The following is a 19,326-nucleotide window of genomic DNA, read 5'->3' as shown; positions in this document are numbered from 1 at the left end:
CTTATTGGTGCACTTTCGGAAATTATTTTTTATAAAGAAAGCAAAAGTAAATAAGCAAACACCGACATGTGTAAACATTATTTACTGTTATTAAACTCAACGGTTACTTATTACTATACATGCAAGTAATTCGGCTTAAAATATGCCTCATATATGATAGCCATATTCAAATTCACGTTCTAAAACATGCAGCAATATTGTCAGATATTTTCTATAGATTTTTAAATGTTCATTTTTGGCATATAGTTTCGTGCATTTTATCATATTATACAATTGTAAATCATTTATACAGTTATAAAATCCATGGAAGAAAGGGGAATAATAAAATAACTCATAGGGCTGTATGTTGGCATTTTCTGTTTCGGGAAACGAATAAATTATCTTCAAAGTTCTTTTAACTAGCAATTCAAGTTCTATGACTAGAGATTTAAATTTGTTTTTATCGGGCGCTTGTAAGTCTGCAATAAATTTCAAAGTGGTATTAATGATATGCGATAACATTTTCATGGTAGGTGGTGAAATATAATTGCACTCTGGTATATATCGCATGGCATTTCTATTCAATTGCTCGTATGTTCTTATGTTGGATAATTCCTGAATCAAACTCCTAGTAAAGCACATTGCATGCGAATGCCTGCAATCATAGCAATTTTTATTTGCTTTGTTGGTTAATATCAATTCAGCATCACTTACTTCCGTTTGATTTTTTAGAATTCTATTAAGGTTTTCAACTTCATAATTCTTGTACATGACGTTGTTCAAATCATCTTTCAGTTCAGTATGTATTTCATAAGTTAACCAGCTCCTATGTAAATCATTTGCCATCTTTAATTTTCTAAGATGTTTGTATTGGTTACTTGATATTGAATCGAAAAGTGTTTTAACTGTTGAATCAGACACAGGATCAAAACGTGTTCCTCTTGCAGAAGTACGCAAAATGAATAGAAGATGAAATATATAACGTCTGTCGTTAGAACCAAATAAAAGAAGTGGTCTATATAAGTTATAAACTTGATTGTGTGTCTTTGTTGTCAGATGATATTGTAAAAGAAAACTATAGAAGTTTTCATTTTTTAACCACTCCCAATTATTTTTGCAAAAATCAGCTGACATTTTTGCGTACAGCATGTTGTATACAATATTTTTAGTCGGGTTTTGAAACATTATTGGTAAACGCACATCTGTACCTATGCATTTGAATATCTGATTTCGTATTAACGCTTTATACGCTTGTTTATAATTTATGAAACATCTTTTGTCATATAGCAAGTGTGTTTCATAGTTTTCCATTAAATTAAAAATTATCATAACTTCACTCGCTTTATCAGGGCGATAAAGAGCACAATTGCTTTTTTCAAGCCACCGTACAATGTTAGTTTGCCGATACATATCAGCAAGATACATTGGTGTAACACCATACTTATTACGACATTTCAAAATCTCATCACCGAAAAATTCCTTTGATGATTTCAAAAAAGACAACATTCCCTTCGCTGACGCAATATGAATCAACCCCAATTCGCCAATATGATATGAACAAATAACAATTTGAAGACTTTTGCGATTGAACTGTACATTTACTAAATGCGTTAGAAGTATCGAGGCTATATCATCAAAATTGACTGTTCCATTATGATCAAATAAAATGTCAGCAGTTTCCGTTTGGTAAACTAATCTATACGAAAGAAATCTAGAACTGTTTGTATAGTACGATGGAATTGATCCGTTCCTGGTATAAGGTGCCAACAAAATAGACAGAGTTAAAGCGCTTTGATTAGCTTTTGATTTCTGTAATACATTCATTCCTTTTTCTAGTAAATACTTTACCGCCGTTGGGTGTCCACCGATGACAGATCTGTGAAGTAAATTGTATCCGTCTTTGTCGTAACAGTTATCCAAATAAATACTAGAAAACTTGACAAATAAACGGTCTAGAAACGTATATGAAGAAAACGTCCATTGTCTGTTTCTTTCATTCTGTACTATTTTATGTAAAGGACTCTCACTTCCATTACAAAATAAGGAACTGTAAATATCCAACATGTGTTCAGCAAGATATGGTGTAGGCGATTCTGAAATCATACTTGAAAGAACAGGATTTGATACTGCGGTACGGAATTCGTCACTGGCATACACCTTTAAAGTTAGAATAGGATAAATCCTCGACTTTTTGATAGACGTAATTAATAAATTTGTTATATTGACACGAGAAAATTCGTTTTGAGAATGAAAATACTGTGCTAAATATAAAATAACGTATTCGTGTGGTGAAAGTATAATAGAAAGGTTTGTTTTACAAGAAGATGAAAACATTTCATTCAAACTGCAATTATTAGGCATTTTAAAAGGTTCGAACAAATTATGTTCAGGCATGGCTTCAAATGCATTTTCGAAAGAAGTTCTTTCATATATATCTTTTTGTTGCAGGAGGTCGTCAAATATCAGTCCAATAACTTTTGAATTTCTTGCTTGTACAAATGCAAAATAGTTTCCACTTGAGCTGGCGTAATGTAAAAAGTTTCTGCCATAAATATCCCTGTGTAGCACATTATGCTTTGAAAGTCCAAGCACATGTAACAGCGATGATGTAAACGCATCATGGCCTATATAATCTATTTTCACTAGGTCCTCCGCGTGTAACGGTTGTAAAAAAGCATATTGAAGAATCGAACGATTTTCGTTATCAATTACGTCTGGAATGAAGTTGTATTTATTGTTTTTGTTTGGATCAAAGAAGTAAAATAGTGCGATAGATTTACAAATAGCTGCAGAATGGAATGGCGTAGAGCCATTATTTGATCTTAAATTCGAAAGCGGAGATGGAAATCTATTTCCCAATACAATATAGTTCAAGAAGTTAATGCTATTGTGGCAGAAAGCATAGTGAATTGGTGTCAATCCGTCAATGTCTTCAGAAGACCAAGAATGGTATCCTTTCTCATGTATAAGATGCATAATAGCCAAATTATCATAAATAGCAACTAAATGATCAATACCTCCAAATGGAGGACAAGACTGCTTAAAAAATGTAATATTTATATCATAAAAAGTTTGGTCTGCCATTAAATAACGGTAAGTTAAACTAAAATTCTGCATGTTGTTACATCTTTGTAATTTATTTGCACCTGCTTCATACAATAATTTGAATATCTCTGTTTGGTTGTACATTACCGCTGTCATTAACGGGAAAGATCCATCAATTGAAGGACAATTCAATGTTTTATTGACATTTTTTAGTAGAAGTTTCACAATCTTAATGTGTCCATTTCTGATTGCTGCATTTAAAGCAGTTTCACACATAAACAAATTATCTTGATTTGCAATCCAACGATTCACAAAGTGATGTACCATTTGATACGTGATGCGACTTGTCTTTGATGTTACATTATATTGTAACAATGATCTATATGTATTTAACAGAATAGGATATACTGTACATGGCATGCAAACATCGTCAACATAACCTAACTGCAATTTCACAGCTTTATATTCTCCTTGAAGTGCTGATTGGTACAGGGAATAAAAGTCCACTAAGGAGTTGTTATATTGAAGAAACAATTTCATTATAGATATATGGCCATGTTCAGCAGCCAATTGAAAAGCATTTTGTCCCAAGGAGTTGTTTAGGTATAATAATGAAATCTGTTTTTCTAGCAGAGCTTCTGCAATTTTCAGGTATCCCTTTTGAGCTGTTAAATGTAAAAGACTATATTCACAAAAATATATGTACTTGCAAATATATGTTAAGTCACCAGTTCTTGGCCAAACTATTGGATCATGAATATAACTGATGTTAGCGCCTTTTTCCAAGCACGCTCTGAATGATTCTTTGTGTTCATTTGCTATTGCTATAAAGGCAGCAATCGACAGTACCTCTTCGTCGACATTTGAAGAATTAAGTTTTATCAGTTTTATCGTTAACTGTACCGTGTCATACGAATCATACTTTCTCACCACATTAAATAAAAGCTCTGAACGTATTACATGCTGTCCGTGATTTAATGGTTTTGCATGATTTATTAGCAACACTTCAAAATCAACATCTTTAGACAAAGCTACATGATGAACTACCTCCAATAAACTGTTGCTTTCTGTTAGATTTAAGGATTGTAACAAGAATTTAGCAAACAGTTTGTGGCCTCTCTTGATGTCAATATAAAAATTCAAATGTTTTCTGGAAGAATTTGTAAGAAAGTCAACTAGTGATTTGTGTTGAAACGAAAGCCTACCATCAGAAATTTTCAAAAAGTGCCCAAGCTCGTTGCCTACAATTTGACGAGCTCGCACCTTTGTGTTTGTTTTCATTCCTGATACTTCTAGCAATTTATCTTCATCAATGGGATGTTGTAATGAACATAACACTGCAAACATATCCATAAACTCCTCAAACAGTCCCTTTTCCCTAAACACTCTTTCAAAATTTAGCACATATATTCTCTCTAAAGTGTCTGGCATGTAATCGTAATTACAGGAACCTTTCTGTATGCAATAGTGCAAGAATAGTTTTACATGAAGAAAGTTTCCACCTGAAACTTTTGTCAGTTTTGAAACTTCTTTATCGGTAAGTTTTCGTGTTTTATCAATGTATGAACGTATATCTTTTAGGTTCTCCTGTGTATGGTTATCAAGACTGACTATGTCAAGATTTTTGAACTTGTTTGTTATTTGCTCAATATTTCGACTTGTTATAAAAAATTTGACGTTGTTAGGAAAACAATGCATTTTTTTGTACAATAGATCTTGGAGACTATGGCCTTCTGCTGTTTGGCATTCGTCAATCGCATCAATGATTATGATATAACTTCGTTCTTTCCAAGCATTTTTCAGTGGGTTTAGTAGAGAAAATTCTAGACAGCCAACAGGGTCTTCTCTGCATCTTGCGCTATAAAGAAAATCTAATGCTCGGTCATCTGATAAAATAGAATTTCCAAGCTCTGGTATTTTTTTTACAATTATGCCAACTAAATTTTTAATAAATATTTCAGGCTTTGAAGAACTTATAACATCATACCGGCACATATGATAAGCTAACACACGTTTCTTCAGTTTATGCCATACACTGTCGTGATTTGCACAAATAATATTAGATACAATCGAAGATTTTCCAAAACCCATGTCAGCTGTTAGAAAAATTCCAGTGTTTGGCTGGTTTAATTTTGACTCTAATATTGGCAGTAGCCACTGCCTCCCGACCATACTTTGATTTTTTAGCTCTTCAATATATAAATCGAAATCTAAATCACTTTTCCAGTGTTCTTCAAACCGCATACTTAAGCATTCTGGAAAAAACAATGACAGTTCTTTATTGGATTGCTATATTGATTATCAATACAGAAGCGTCACAAAGTTGCTTCTGGTTTAGTCTTGTCAAAGTAGAAAGTGCTGTTGGCTGTCATTGTCACAAGGATTTTTTCTGCCTTGTTTGTATTTAATCTACTACTTTTCTCAGGGAAATGCGTACAATTTGTCAAGTTTAATCCCAATTTGTGAGATTACCTTTGAGTTCGATATTTTGTTAATATGTTTTTGACAGAGAAGGAGGGTGAACAATCACTGTTCAAATAAAACACATTAAAAATCACGTCACCATTTAAAAAAGGTACTAAAAAAAAGACGAAAAGACAAAAAGTACACAAAACAATACACAGAAAAAAACAAAATGACGGAGTAGAACAAAACACACCAAAAACCGATAATGGAACTCAGGTTTTAGGGACTGACAGTTGCTGTTATGTTTCGTTGATTGGTATAGGCAGCCATTCGATTTTTCAGGTGTAATGGACTTCCTCGTGTATGAATTTACCTTTGAATTCGATATTTTGTTTATACGTTTTGTTAAAACAGAGGAACAGCGACTAAAATTAGTGACCAAATAATACACTTTAAAAAAACACTTTTTAAAAAAATAAAAAAAGACAAATAGTCTCTGATGGATGATTTTTTACTATTAATTGGTTTTGGCTTTTAACTAGCTGTCAGTAACTGCGAGTACTCTCAAATCGTATTTTCTTGTTAATTCGACCTGTTGATACTGTTTATAATGCTTTTTTGTTATTTTTTATTTATATGGATTTTGTCTGTACACCAGCTTTGATTATTTGTAATATCTTCAATTTTTCACTTATTCTTACAACATAACTTCAAGATTATAAAAAACCGTTTTTTTTTTCTAAAGTGAACATTGATTGGTTAAATATTTCTCAGTGATGTCCTGTGCTTGAATTTGTTTGTTAGCTTTTTGGTCATGAATGTTTGTCTCTAATATTTGATTAACTGTGCATTTGTATTCAGATATCGAATATCAAATTTATTCGTTCATTGTGTAGTCATACGTTTTTTGATTGAGTTAAGTCTGCCAATTGATATTTTATCGTATGTTTTTCTATATTGTGATGTTATGCTATTGTTTCAGAAAAAGGGAGAAGGTTTGGATCCATTAAAACGTTTAATCCCGCTGCAAATGTTTGCACCTGTCCTAAGTAAGGAATCTGATGTACAGTAGTTGTCGTTTGTTTATGTAATATATACGAGTTTCTGGTTTCTCGTTTTGTTTATATAGATTAGACTGTTAGTTTTCCCGTTTTAATGGTTTTTCACTAGTAATTTTGGGGCCCTTTATAGCTTGTTGTTCGGTGTGAGCCAAGGCTCCGTGTTGAAGGCCGTACTTTAACCTATAATGGTTTACTTTTTAAATTGTTATTTGGATGGAGAGTTGTCTCATTGGCACTCACACCACATCTTCCTATATCTAAATAGCCCACAAACGAGAACGCAGAATATAAAAGAAGTAAGTAAAATAATCAACTCCAAAAACTAATTAGTGAACTAAGGTTTTTGTATAGATATATTACATTCAATGTAATTTGGCGTTTCAGTTATACGAAACTTTTTTTTATAGGTTTAGTTAATCATTTGTAATTATGGAATATTGTATTTACATGTATTTTTTGGTCAAGAGACTTTGTGGTTTTTAATTTTATTTTTCAGAAGATGATGGTCAAGAAAGCTGAGCTAGACCATTACTTCTACATCTGGTTTACCTTTGAACCTACTATATTAGTCTGCAGGATTCAAGTAGTTGTTGTTTGTATTATCAGGTATGTTAATATTATAATGTAGTTTTTCTTTAACACTGAACACTTTATAGTGGCCGTTGGTTTGGTGCATTTATATATTTGGAAATTGATATTTATCAATAATATGGACTTTAAATGAGAAATTATTTATGACATATGTATAGTTGTAAATGTTTATTTATAAGGTTCCTATTACAATAGAAAACTCAGCTGTATTGCACCTATTGAAATACTATGAAAAATTATATCCAGTGTTCAATATGCTTAATAGAAAAAGCAAAATGGTAAAAAAATAGTGTTTTGCACATGAACTTATTTATTTTGTTAGGTCTTTCAACTACGTGAAGAAAGACCTTAATGTTTTTCTTTAAAAAAAAATCCAACATTGTTTTGACATATCCTATCCTCGTTTCAATTGGAGTTATCAGGACAAGAATTGGACCATCGATAGACCTCATCATGAAGTATTATAAGATGACTCAGAGTAGGAATTCATTATCCCCTTTATAAGTTATCTCCCTTTTTTCGACATGTTCCCCTTGTTGCATTTAAAGAGTTCATGATCTTATATGGTCAATAGGTAGATCTCATCATGAGGTATTACTACATACGTATGCGAATAAACTCATCATAGATACCAGGATAAAAAAAATATATTTACGTCAGACGCGCGTTTCGTCTACAAAAGACTAATCAGTGACGCTCAAATCAAAAAATGTTTAAAAGCCCAAATAGAGTACGAAGTTGAAGAGTTGATGACCAAAAATTCATAAAAATTTAGCCAAATACAGCTAAGGTAATCTTTTCCTGAGGTAGAAAAGCCTTAGTTTTTCAAAAATTCCAAGTTTTGTTAACAGTTAATTTATAATTATGAACATATCAATGATAACTCAAGTAAAGGTAATCTATTCCTGAGATAGAAAAGCCTTAGTTTTTCAAAATTCAAAGTTTTGTTAACAGTTAATTTATAATTATGAACATATCAATGATAACTCAAGTAAACACAGTAGTGCTGACTACTGTGCTGGTGATACCCTCGGGGAAACAAACGAATGATGTTCTTTAAAATTATTACTGAAAGAATAGGTTTGAAAATGGGAACATGTACAGTTGATAAACATAAAAAAAATTATCAACCCTAAAATGAATTATACAACATTTTTGAAAAATATTTATTTCGAGGAACTAGTAGTCGTGAAGACAAAACCCTTTAACACGGGTCTTTTGTTCGAGGGACCTTTAATTTAAACCTAAGGTCAAAGGTCACCGAGTACAAAAACAATATACGCTGCAACTTTAAGCTTACAAATCTAGAAAACAATAAGAGATTGCTGCATTAAATTTAGTGTATAAAATGTTCCTCTCGAGTATCTCTGCATTTCATACATACAACTCAAAACCGTCCGACAATCTGTTTAAAGGTTATGACTAGATAGTTCATAAAATTATAATATTTTGAGTATATCATTTCGATGGGTTTGTCATGTTTGTGTTGCTTAGTTTTTAGTGTTCTATGTTATGTCTTATGTACTGTCATTTGTCTATTTGTCTTTTTCCTTTTTAATCATGGCGTTGATAATTTGCTTATGTTATTACAAAACCGGTAAATAGTAATATTCGGTAGATCACATTCGAGAAAAGGGAACGGGTTGCAGTAACGACATAAGGAGCATATCCGATATCATTTGTGAAACGGATATTCCAAAAAACTCGTGATGACGTCCGTAAAATTTACGAAGGGATGATGTCAACTTCACAATTCGGAACTTTTGTAAGCAGAAACCGTCTATCAAGGAAATCATGATAGGAAGGACACGTTTGGGAATATCGTATAACATGGGAGATATGCAGATGCTGCTTGGATTTTGCTACATCGAAAGTTCACAATTGAGAAGCTGAAATTATATCTTTTGTCGTAAAGTTTTGTTTTCAACCAACCCTCATTGCCAGTTTCTAGATGTTAGTCAAGATTCGGGCAGACTTTACTGTATCTGTTGTATCCATTATCTCTTGTTCGATTTGATAGATGCGTTCAACAAAGTCACAAATTTTGAATTGTCTAGCGGAAAACATCATATATAAGCGGAAAGTAAAGTTAAAGACTATTGTAATAATCGTAATCGCTATAAAATCAAACACGGAATGGCATTATAGACACAACACATTAGTAAAAATAAACTAAAAAACTAAAGACAAGAATACAAGAACTTACCATGGCGTTATAACGCAATGACGGAATGTATAAGTACAGAGCCACGTCATCGTTAACAAAGGAAACACAAAAAGGCATATAGACAGAGCACTTTAGCAGAAATGAAAAACAAGAATACAAAAATTTACCATGGCACAATTACAAAATGACAGGATGTATGAGTACTGTTGGAAATCACGCACAGAAGAGAACGTTAACGTAACACGGCATTATTGTATATCCAACGTCGTTTTTTATGACGTTAACTTGTACTTCAGTCATCAATACAAATTCATACAGTTTAGACGTCTCAGTTGGAAAGCAAGACCTTGGAAACGTCCGTTGTCTTTAAGCTTTATCAGCAACAAAATCAGGGGTAATTAATTAGGTGGCGCTACAGTCATCCGTAGCGTCAAAAAGTCCGTCAAAAATCGGCTAAAAGATTGACTTTTTAAGTATTTTTTGCAACTTGTCATGCTTTTATTATAATTAAATTTTTAAATTTGTCGGTTTTGTGACCAATATTATTTCTTTGCGACATAGATACGTTACAAAAAATAGCTTGTTATTGATATTCCTTTATTCTGTCCGTTCTAGAAAAAATAGCCATCTTTATTGTACGCCAAAAAAAAATCGATGTTTCCTAATTTGACGTTTGCGTATCCAAATACAGAAAAGAACGGTTATAATCTTAAATGAAACCGGGAACCCTATTTCAAATTTCTACACTTTTTTGAAGCCATCATTTTTTAGTTTTATACATTAATTTTAGTGACCACCAGCCATGTCAATTTGTATCTGGTTTTAGCTGCGTTTCTACTTCAAAACAGTGAAATTTAGCTTCTTTTCATATTATCTGCTTCAAAGTGCTCAAAATACTGATTTTATAAAAGACATGAATGAAATTTTGATTAAAAGTTGTGGATTTTCACAATTCAATACGTTACCTGCATTTTAAAGTATCTAAAACCCCACTTGATCCCCTACACAAATTGACGGTGACTTTGTTTTCTTTTTTCAACATACGTCATGTCACGTTTATAACAAAATATGTGTCAGGGTCATGTACATGGTAAAAATTTACACATTGGAAAAGTGAAACAACAAACAAAGATCTTCTTTAATGCGTTTGAAACTAAACGTCTTGGAAAATTCTGACAGATCTGACAAATTATTGATAGCCTACTGTATGGATAGACATTAAAAGATAAAAAAAATAGCAATAGAAAATGCATTGCAAAGAAAATTCTGTGGGAAAAATAATATGAAAAAAGGAAATGAAGGTCAGTTAATATTATATTTATCTTTTATAAAATATAATTTTGCTTATATTATTATCTCTTTACTAAGTAGGCTACAGTAATAAGAGCATAAACTAGCTTATCAAGCCAAACAAGAAGTTAATTCATAGAGATGTTTTCTTACAAAATTGAATTTATTCTAATGGCAAATTCTTGTCAAATTTAATCATCATTTATCATTATTAAAGTAAAATGCACAAGATTTGTCCCACCAATTTCATTTCATTTCTGAGATTAATATCCAATTATTCAGGAAAATATACAATACTTTGTTTATAAATATGTAAAGCAGCTGCTCAAAGCCCCATTTTTCTCTCAAAAAGTTTACTTTCAACATAAATAAAATACACTGAGAAAGTGCTATTAGCTGTGCTAGCTTTCATAATAATTGAATTTTATTATAATAATTATGATTTTAAAATTCAAAATTATGTCACTTTCAATTAAAGTATTATTTCTGATAGATCTAGAAATTTCTGTCAAAATCTTTGGTAAACTTATCCCTTTTCTGTACTATTAGGATATTTTATAGGCATTACTGTAACTAAGAAACAAAGGATTGAGTTAAATGCTTTTTTACTTTGAAGAAACGTATTGTCTGACTCTTGGTCCCACTTTAGAATATAAAATATTAAAGATCAGTTTTATTTATTATTTTCATTTTCAGAAAGATAATTTAAATTGTAAATAAGATTGTTTATTGCATTATTAGAAGTGGTTTAAAAGAAATTCTACAAGAAGTGATCCCATATATAAACATTTATAAAAATTGCAAAGTAAATTTCATCAGCCAAAGCTTATTTAAAGCAAAAAAGCTTTAACAAAAATTATGAATATATGTTAAAATTTATAATTTTTGTCTTTTAATTTTTACATTTAATTCTTCTCTGAAAAGCAGGAAAGTACTTCTTCTTTATATCATAATAACAATGTTGTAAATCGAATTTCATTTATTTTCCCAGGTTTTTTTTGATAAAGTTAACACAACTTTATTCATTCTGCTGGGTTTTTATTTTTGACTTGTAATATCATGGGGAGGTAATTTCTTGCACAAATCGACAGAAAACCACCGCTAATTCGTGTCGAACATAACTTGACGTTTGCGTATCCATAATTCAATTGGCTAGATATTCATATTGAGTGTTTGTCTTAATGAGATGCTTTTTTAAATTTAAATTCAGCCCATCATTTTTAGATTCCTCGAAGATATCTAGATTTTTCTATCAGGAGACTTGACAATTTTCAAACAAACTTCAAGTTTGAAGATAAAATAAAGAATGAAGGACTTTGATTTGATGTGTATGTTTTGACGAGTTGAATTTATGAATATTCAAGATTATTTGGATCAATAAGTTTTTTATTACAACAGTGGTATTTAGTGAGTTACAATGAGGTTTGTCTCATCCGTAGTTTTACTAAATTTTCACGGTCAAGTGACTCTATTGTTGCTGATAAACTTGGGGTCAACCGTGACCTGCTTTCCGTCTGCTATCTTATTACATATGCAGTTTTAGTAAAACCACTTTACGACATTGGTACCGTGACCAGAAGAAGATAACTTCAAAGCTGACATCTATACGAGCGGGACACAGAAGCGCAGTTTCTAGGATTTTAAGAAGATTTGAGGAGAGAAGTGAAACAGAAGATAAACCGGAAGAGGACGAGTTAGAAACAATTTTGGATACATTACAGGAAAAGCAAGATATTCTGAAGGATTTGGATAAGAACATTTAAGTTAGTGTACAAGAGGAGGATATAGAGCAAGAGATACTTGACACAGATGAGCATAAATTTAATTTAGAGACGAAAATACGTAAAATTCGTAAATTTATTCACGTTCAAACATCTAATTTAAATGCAGACGCTACAAGTTTTTCGCCGCACAATGAGACACTGCAAAATGTTGGCCCCGTATATAGCATAAGAGATGACTCACAAAATACTGGCCTTAATATCACATCTTTACGTTCAAATTGAAGCGTCAATAGCAGCAACTTTCATAAACTACCGAAATTGAATTTACCTACATTTGATGGAAACGTACTTGTGGGATTCTTTTGATTCTGCAATTCACAACAACAACACACTAACCGAAGTTCAAAAGTTCAACTACCTAAAATCTTTACTAGAAGGAGACGCGTCATATACCATTGCCGGATTTGCTCTTACGCACACAAACTACAACAAAGCTATTGAACTCATACATGAAAGATTCGGACCAAGCATAAGATAATTCAATCGTACATGCAAGCACTACTAGACATACCCGTGCCAAAGAATACGCTTTCACAACTTAGAAGTTACTATGACAGAACAGAGACATACATAAGAGGTCTAGAATCTCTTGGACAAGCACAAGACTCGTACAGCTCGTTATTAGTACCAGTCATACTCAACAAAATGCCCAGTGAAATAATCAAAAACTTAACACGTGAGCACGGTTCAACAGATTGGTATCTTGGTGATCTTAGGAGATCTATTTTTTAGGACTAATTTTAGAGTCTGATAGAAGTACAGAAACATATGAAAATCCTACAGCTACCTTCTACACAAACACAAAATCTCGCGAAAACTGGCAAAAAACCAAATCACCACAGAAATCTTATCAAATTAGCTGCGCATACTGCAAGGGACCCCACTTTTCGTAAGAATGTACGAAATATACAGACCAGAATGACCGGATTTGCTCTTACGCACACAAACTACAACAAAGCTATTGAACTCATACATGAAAGATTCGGACCAAGCATAAGATAATTCAATCGTACATGCAAGCACTACTAGACATACCCGTGCCAAAGAATACGCTTTCACAACTTAGAAGTTACTATGACAGAACAGAGACATACATAAGAGGTCTAGAATCTCTTGGACAAGCACAAGACTCGTACAGCTCGTTATTAGTACCAGTCATACTCAACAAAATGCCCAGTGAAATAATCAAAAACTTAACACGTGAGCACGGTTCAACAGATTGGTATCTTGGTGATCTTAGGAGATCTATTTTTTAGGACTAATTTAAGAGTCTGATAGAAGTACAGAAACATATGAAAATACTACAGCTACCTTCTACACAAACACAAAATCTCGCGAAAACTGGCAAAAAACCAAATCACCACAGAAATCTTATCAAATTAGCTGCGCATACTGCAAGGGACCCCACTTTTCGTCAGAATGTACGAAATATACAGACCAGAATGACCTCATGAAAATTGTTAAAGAAGATAGATTGTGCTTTAATTGCTTAGAGCGACACCGGGTAGTAGATTGCAAATCTAAATCAAACTGCAAGAAATGTGAAAGACGTCATTACACAAGCCTATGCAACAACGACCATGATAAAGAAACAACAACACAACGCGGAGGAATCTGAGACTTCTATTTTATATTCATCTTTAAATTGTGATCGCCCAAATGTTTTATTAAAGACCGCAGTAGCACCACTAAGCTACAAAGAATGAACGATTGATGCAAAGATCCTTTTTGACGAAGGCGCCACAAGGTCATTTATTACAAGACATTTAGCAGAGAAATTGGAGTTAAAAACCACAGGAAGTGTAGCAATTACGCTATCTAGATTTGGAGACGATAATGAGAACAACTCTATTGAACAGCTAAACATAGCAAAAGTGAAGATTACAAACTATCTATGGCCAAGAAATACCAGTCGATGTTTTGATTGTACCTAAAATCGCCCTACCATTTAAGGGTAATATTGAAACTGCAACTGCCAAGAAATATGCCGTATTTGCAAAACTTAAGATTACCACACGCCGTAACTGAGGATACATCATTTGAAATTGGACTGCTTGTTGGAGCTGACCAATACTGGGATATTGTCGAGGATGATATCATTAGGGGGCGAGAGACCAACAGCAGTAAAGTTAAAACTAGGATACCTACTCTCAGGACCACTCAAAAGAACCAGTTCAATCAACGAAACACACTTTCGTACTACATATTTAAGAGAAACAGAAGAGACGCACACTACCGAGGATAAAACAGAGAGGAATACTATTAACATTGAACATATTTCTACAATTGTGGACACTTCAAGGACAAAACAAAGAACCACTGGTCCGTTGACAGAAAAGGAAACAGACAAATCAGCTTTAATGTGAACAAGAGACACAAACCAAGACAAACAGTTTTACGATGATTTACAAGGAATGGAAAAATCTAAATCTCAGTTCAAACAGCTTAAATTATATCAGGAATTGGATTACAGGGAGAAACTTACCAGAAAAAAAGAACGTGAAATAAATGTGACACCGTACTATAACAAACTGGTAACAGTTTTAATTTTATGGATGGACTTTAAAGTTAATTTTATTTTATATTTTCACTTTTTGTGGGCCGGAGAATGTTGAAAATCACACACAGAAGAGAACGTTAACGTAACGCGGCATTATTGTATATCCAACGTCGTTTACTTATGACTTTAACTTGTACTTCAGTCATCAATACAAATTCATACAGTTAGGCGTCTTTCTTATTACATATGCAGTTTTAGTAAAACCACTTTACGATAGGTACAGAGCCATCTCCAATTGAAATCACAAAAAACAGACTAGACAGTTAATGTAATATTAATACAGAAAATCAAAAAGAATACTATAACATGGTAGCTGAAGGACGCCTCCGGGTGCGGGAATCTTTCGCTACATTGAAGACCTGTTGGTGACCTTCTGCTGTTGTTTTTTTATTTGGTCGGGTTGTTGTCTCTTTGACACATTCCTCATTTCCATTTTCAATTTTATCAAGATTTAACCCAGAATATATACTTTCTAGACCATCGTGTATTGTTTATGAAGTTGATATGGAATATTTATCAACAAGGTCTTGGTATCTTTCGATGATTTTTTAAGCAAAAGGACGAGAGTATCTTTGACATACAACTGGTTAATCAACAATGTGGAAAGACCTTTTGTTTTTCTTCTGATAAGATCTTCCCACCTTTCCGTTGAAAGACATATTGCTTTTGTTCTGATTTTTTTTTTTTTACTTCCGCCAAATTTTGTTCCTTCGCCGTTTTTTGGTTTCGCAAGATGTCGCTTATTTATTTGAAATATGATATCGAACAGTTTATTTGCTTTTGAAACTGGCCCTTCTTAACCGAATACTTTCCCATATAAGAGTTATCTCCCCAAACACCGTTTTTCTTGTTATCGCTTAATCTTTGCAACTGTATAAGAAACCGACTTTTTTTACCAAATTGCTCGTTACATTCTCAGGATGAGTTAATTTATTTTGACCGAAGCAATCGGGAGACTCTATATAAGAGTAATCCCCCCTTTTGCATTTAATATAACTCATTTGCATTTCTAACTGGTAAACGATAAGTGATATAGGCCTAGGGTCTTTTGATTTGAGGTCCTTGGCCAAAAAGAAAGAAAATTATGTCAAGGTCAAAGGTCAAGGTCATATTCTAAATTCTACTTTCACTAATTTCATAATTCGTACAAGATACTGACAAAATATTTTTGAAAAATTGTCAATTGCGACATGTCATGACTTGTAAAATTTGGGTAACAGGGCTCGTAGACATAATATGGTAGTTTTTGCCCCTCCTATATTAAGAATCAAACGTAAAGTGATATAACTCATTCACTATACATATTACAGACCTAGGATATTTTGATTTGGGGTCCTTTGTTTATGACCTTATATGTCAAGGTCATCAGTAAATTTGACGTTCTAGATTTTGACCTTTGCTTAAAATTCATATTTATACATCATAAAGCCATAGGAACTGACATTTTCAACTTTGAATTTTAATATTTTCATATCAAAATAGGTCCTTATTGGTAGAAAGACCTTTTTAATTTGAAAAAAGTTCTTCTGCCGTCTGAGATGCTTTTTTGTCTTACAACATATCGAATGGATTTTTGTCCAATGATGTTCTACAGTAATAGGGGTTTCAAATTCACCCTGTGTGACCGAACACTTATTCTTATAGGAGTTAAATCCCCACGTCCCTTTTTCCTATTATCGCTTTATCTCTTAAACCGTAAAAGATGTCAACAAACTGTTTTAACTGGATTGGTCGTCTACTCTTAAGAATGATATGGTTAATTGTTTGGAGATATGAATTTTGTCTTCACGAAAATGAATTGAATTTTTTCATCACAAAATAGAAGTTCTCATAAAACAAGTCTGTATCACATAAATTTCAAAGACAAAAATGGTTTTGTTATGACAGAATTGAATTTTGTACAAATCCACAAGAGTCCCATTTGGCGCCTCGTAGTCCTTGCATCGAAAACAAACACATTTATTCAAAACCAGTAGTTGGCATGATATTAGCTATTTTATCTCATAAATTTAAGGATGGTATGATATTAAACGCCTATCGCTAGACATTGTGCTTGATTTTCGTATGATAAAGTGGAGATCCAAGGGTTCCGGGGGTATTTTTTTGTTTTGACGATCAATGCATTTGAATAGGGACATGTGGTTGGGACCCCCTTTTTTGACCTGGGTTAGGAACCTCCCCTTTTTAAAATGGCTGATTTCGCCACTGGAAGACATAATCTTTCAATCAGTTTAATTGAGGTATGAAACAGACATGTCAGTAACTGCTAGTAGTCCTTTGTTATATTGTCTTTTATTGTCGTTTTTTAAATTGAGTTTTACTGTGCGTATTGCTGTTTATTTATTTATTCTATATTGGCTAGAGGTAAAGGGGGATAGCACCAATCCAGTGGTCAACAGTTATGTGTCTAATTTATTATTTAACAGATAACGAAGTAAAATTGTACTAATGTTCCGTCAGCATGCCGGATATAAGATACACTCGAGTCCAAAACTTTTTTTGTCGGTATAGTTTAGACACAGTGCGGTTATATGAACACGAAATTCTGATATATATATATTTACAATACTTAGTATATAAAGGAGTTAATGCAGGAACTTTTATATTTTAGACTTATTTTAATTTGGATAAACGTTTAAGTATGCTATAAATCAGATATGAGAATTGGATTTAAATCGGTGAAAATGATTTTAAGAGTAAATGGCCCTTTTAATACAAAAAAATCGAAATCGAAAATACAGATCTGCATCCAAAAACAGGATATACAGACTACTCGAAGTTTGAACGAAAAAAGATTGAGAGAACCTATATACTGAAAATAAAACCAAACGGTATCAATCCGAAGTCTTTAGATACTAAAAATTGCAAAAATTGCACAATAGAATTAATTAGAACTAATCAAAATGAAGCTCTTCTATCATGAAAATTTGATGTGTCAGCATTAATTTACCTTCATCAAAAAGATCGTCATCAAAGGTTGGAAACTGTCCAGTAATCACAATGCTGATCAATTTTACAATACAACTTAGTAGTAAAATGTATATCACCAGTTTAAGATTCAACAGACTCCAGTTCCTACTTTTGATTCGCTTATCTAATATGCTGTTCTCTTTTTTATCATTCCTTAAGGACAATATATTTCCAAATCTCTGTTGAAAAAAAACTCCGGCAATTTCATGAGATGATCCCATTCGTTTCTGAATTGAGGTGACTACCTCTTCAGCTGAAGACTGCTGGAGTAATCGCTCAGGTATTCTTTGATTCAGTTTTAAATCTTCTAAATCAACTAGAGCCTTTTTAGAACTTTCAGTTCTTCTAATTTCGGGCACTTTGAGGAGAGTTATAAGGCTATTGATACTTTGTGTTTTTTCCACATCATGTAATGTAATAGAATAATTATGAGCAAAATTTTGATTTCTTGTTCTTTGTACGTTAGCAATGGTTTGATCATTAATCAAAATATTGAATGCTTTCATGTTCTTAAATAGTGACATTAAAGCTCCTAAATCCTGAAGGAGTCCATGTCTGATAGATTTGAAATCCTGAACAAAAACTTGTGCCATCACTTCAAAGGAAACTGGAAAGTCACCTGTATCGATCTCCTTCCAGTTAATTCTATCCCAATGATTCCTGAAGCGGTTTAGTTTATGAAGCTCATTTTTCCAAGTCAAACACACTACACACCATCTTCTAAACGCATGTCCAAACTTACGACTGCAGTCAATATTACAGTTTCCTAACGAACATTTCACATAAATGTCTCTATGCGTTGCCTTCAAAAAGTCAGTTACAAAATCTTGTAATCCTTCAACTGTTATTTTTAATCCAAAAGCTACAGACATAAAATTATCAAATTGTTGAATATCTGACATATTGTTCTTTGTTTACTCAACGAATGATAATTACAGTTTATGATATTGTCTAAAAACGTTCGAGTATTGACATTTTAACTTTCGTTTTTAATGACTTACTTCCAAAGATTAGATAGAGCATATATACATAGTTTATAACAACTGTATATACATATTGATTAATTGATGACATTCCAGTTGTGCTATGTAATTACGAAAGGGGCACATAACTGTGCATGAACATTTATAAAATGTATTCACTGTTAAATGTTTTACAAATATCATTCGATTAAAAAGTTCTTTTTATTACTTTTTCTTATAGAAATTATATATACACATTTACATTCAGACATGATCATCTATTTGGAAGTAAGATAACATTAAGTAAGACGACATGGTTCCTTTATCAGGCGACAGATTATAAGCTGGCTTCAAGCCAATTTGTGTTATACAACATCATCTAATATTTTAATGTGTAGCTGCGTCATCAGTAACTATATTTACTCAAGTAACTCAAGTAAATCGCGTAAGTAGGGTTCAATTAATCGTACAGAGTTTCTCTAAACCGTCACCAAATAAACATTTTGACCCG

General features: G+C 32.6%; 1 protein-coding gene across 1 annotated transcript; it reads right to left on the bottom strand.

Annotated features, from left to right (window-relative positions):
- Positions 1 to 67: 67 nt before the first annotated feature.
- LOC134725259 (uncharacterized) lies at positions 68 to 18,848 on the bottom strand. The gene is made up of 2 exons (XM_063588932.1): positions 17,834 to 18,848; positions 68 to 5,279 (listed from the first exon to the last, which is right to left on the bottom strand). The coding sequence occupies exons 1-2, from the start codon at positions 18,753 to 18,755 to the stop codon at positions 148 to 150; spliced, it is 6,054 nt and encodes a 2,017-aa protein (XP_063445002.1). The 5' UTR covers positions 18,756 to 18,848; the 3' UTR covers positions 68 to 147.
- Between the last annotated feature and the right edge of the window lie 478 nt (positions 18,849 to 19,326).

The sequence above is a fragment of the Mytilus trossulus genome, chromosome 7 (assembly GCF_036588685.1).
Source record: "Mytilus trossulus isolate FHL-02 chromosome 7, PNRI_Mtr1.1.1.hap1, whole genome shotgun sequence".
NCBI lineage: Eukaryota > Metazoa > Mollusca > Bivalvia > Mytilida > Mytilidae > Mytilus > Mytilus trossulus.
Note: the sequence above shows the minus strand (reverse complement) of the source record. Positions and strands in the feature narration are given on the sequence as shown.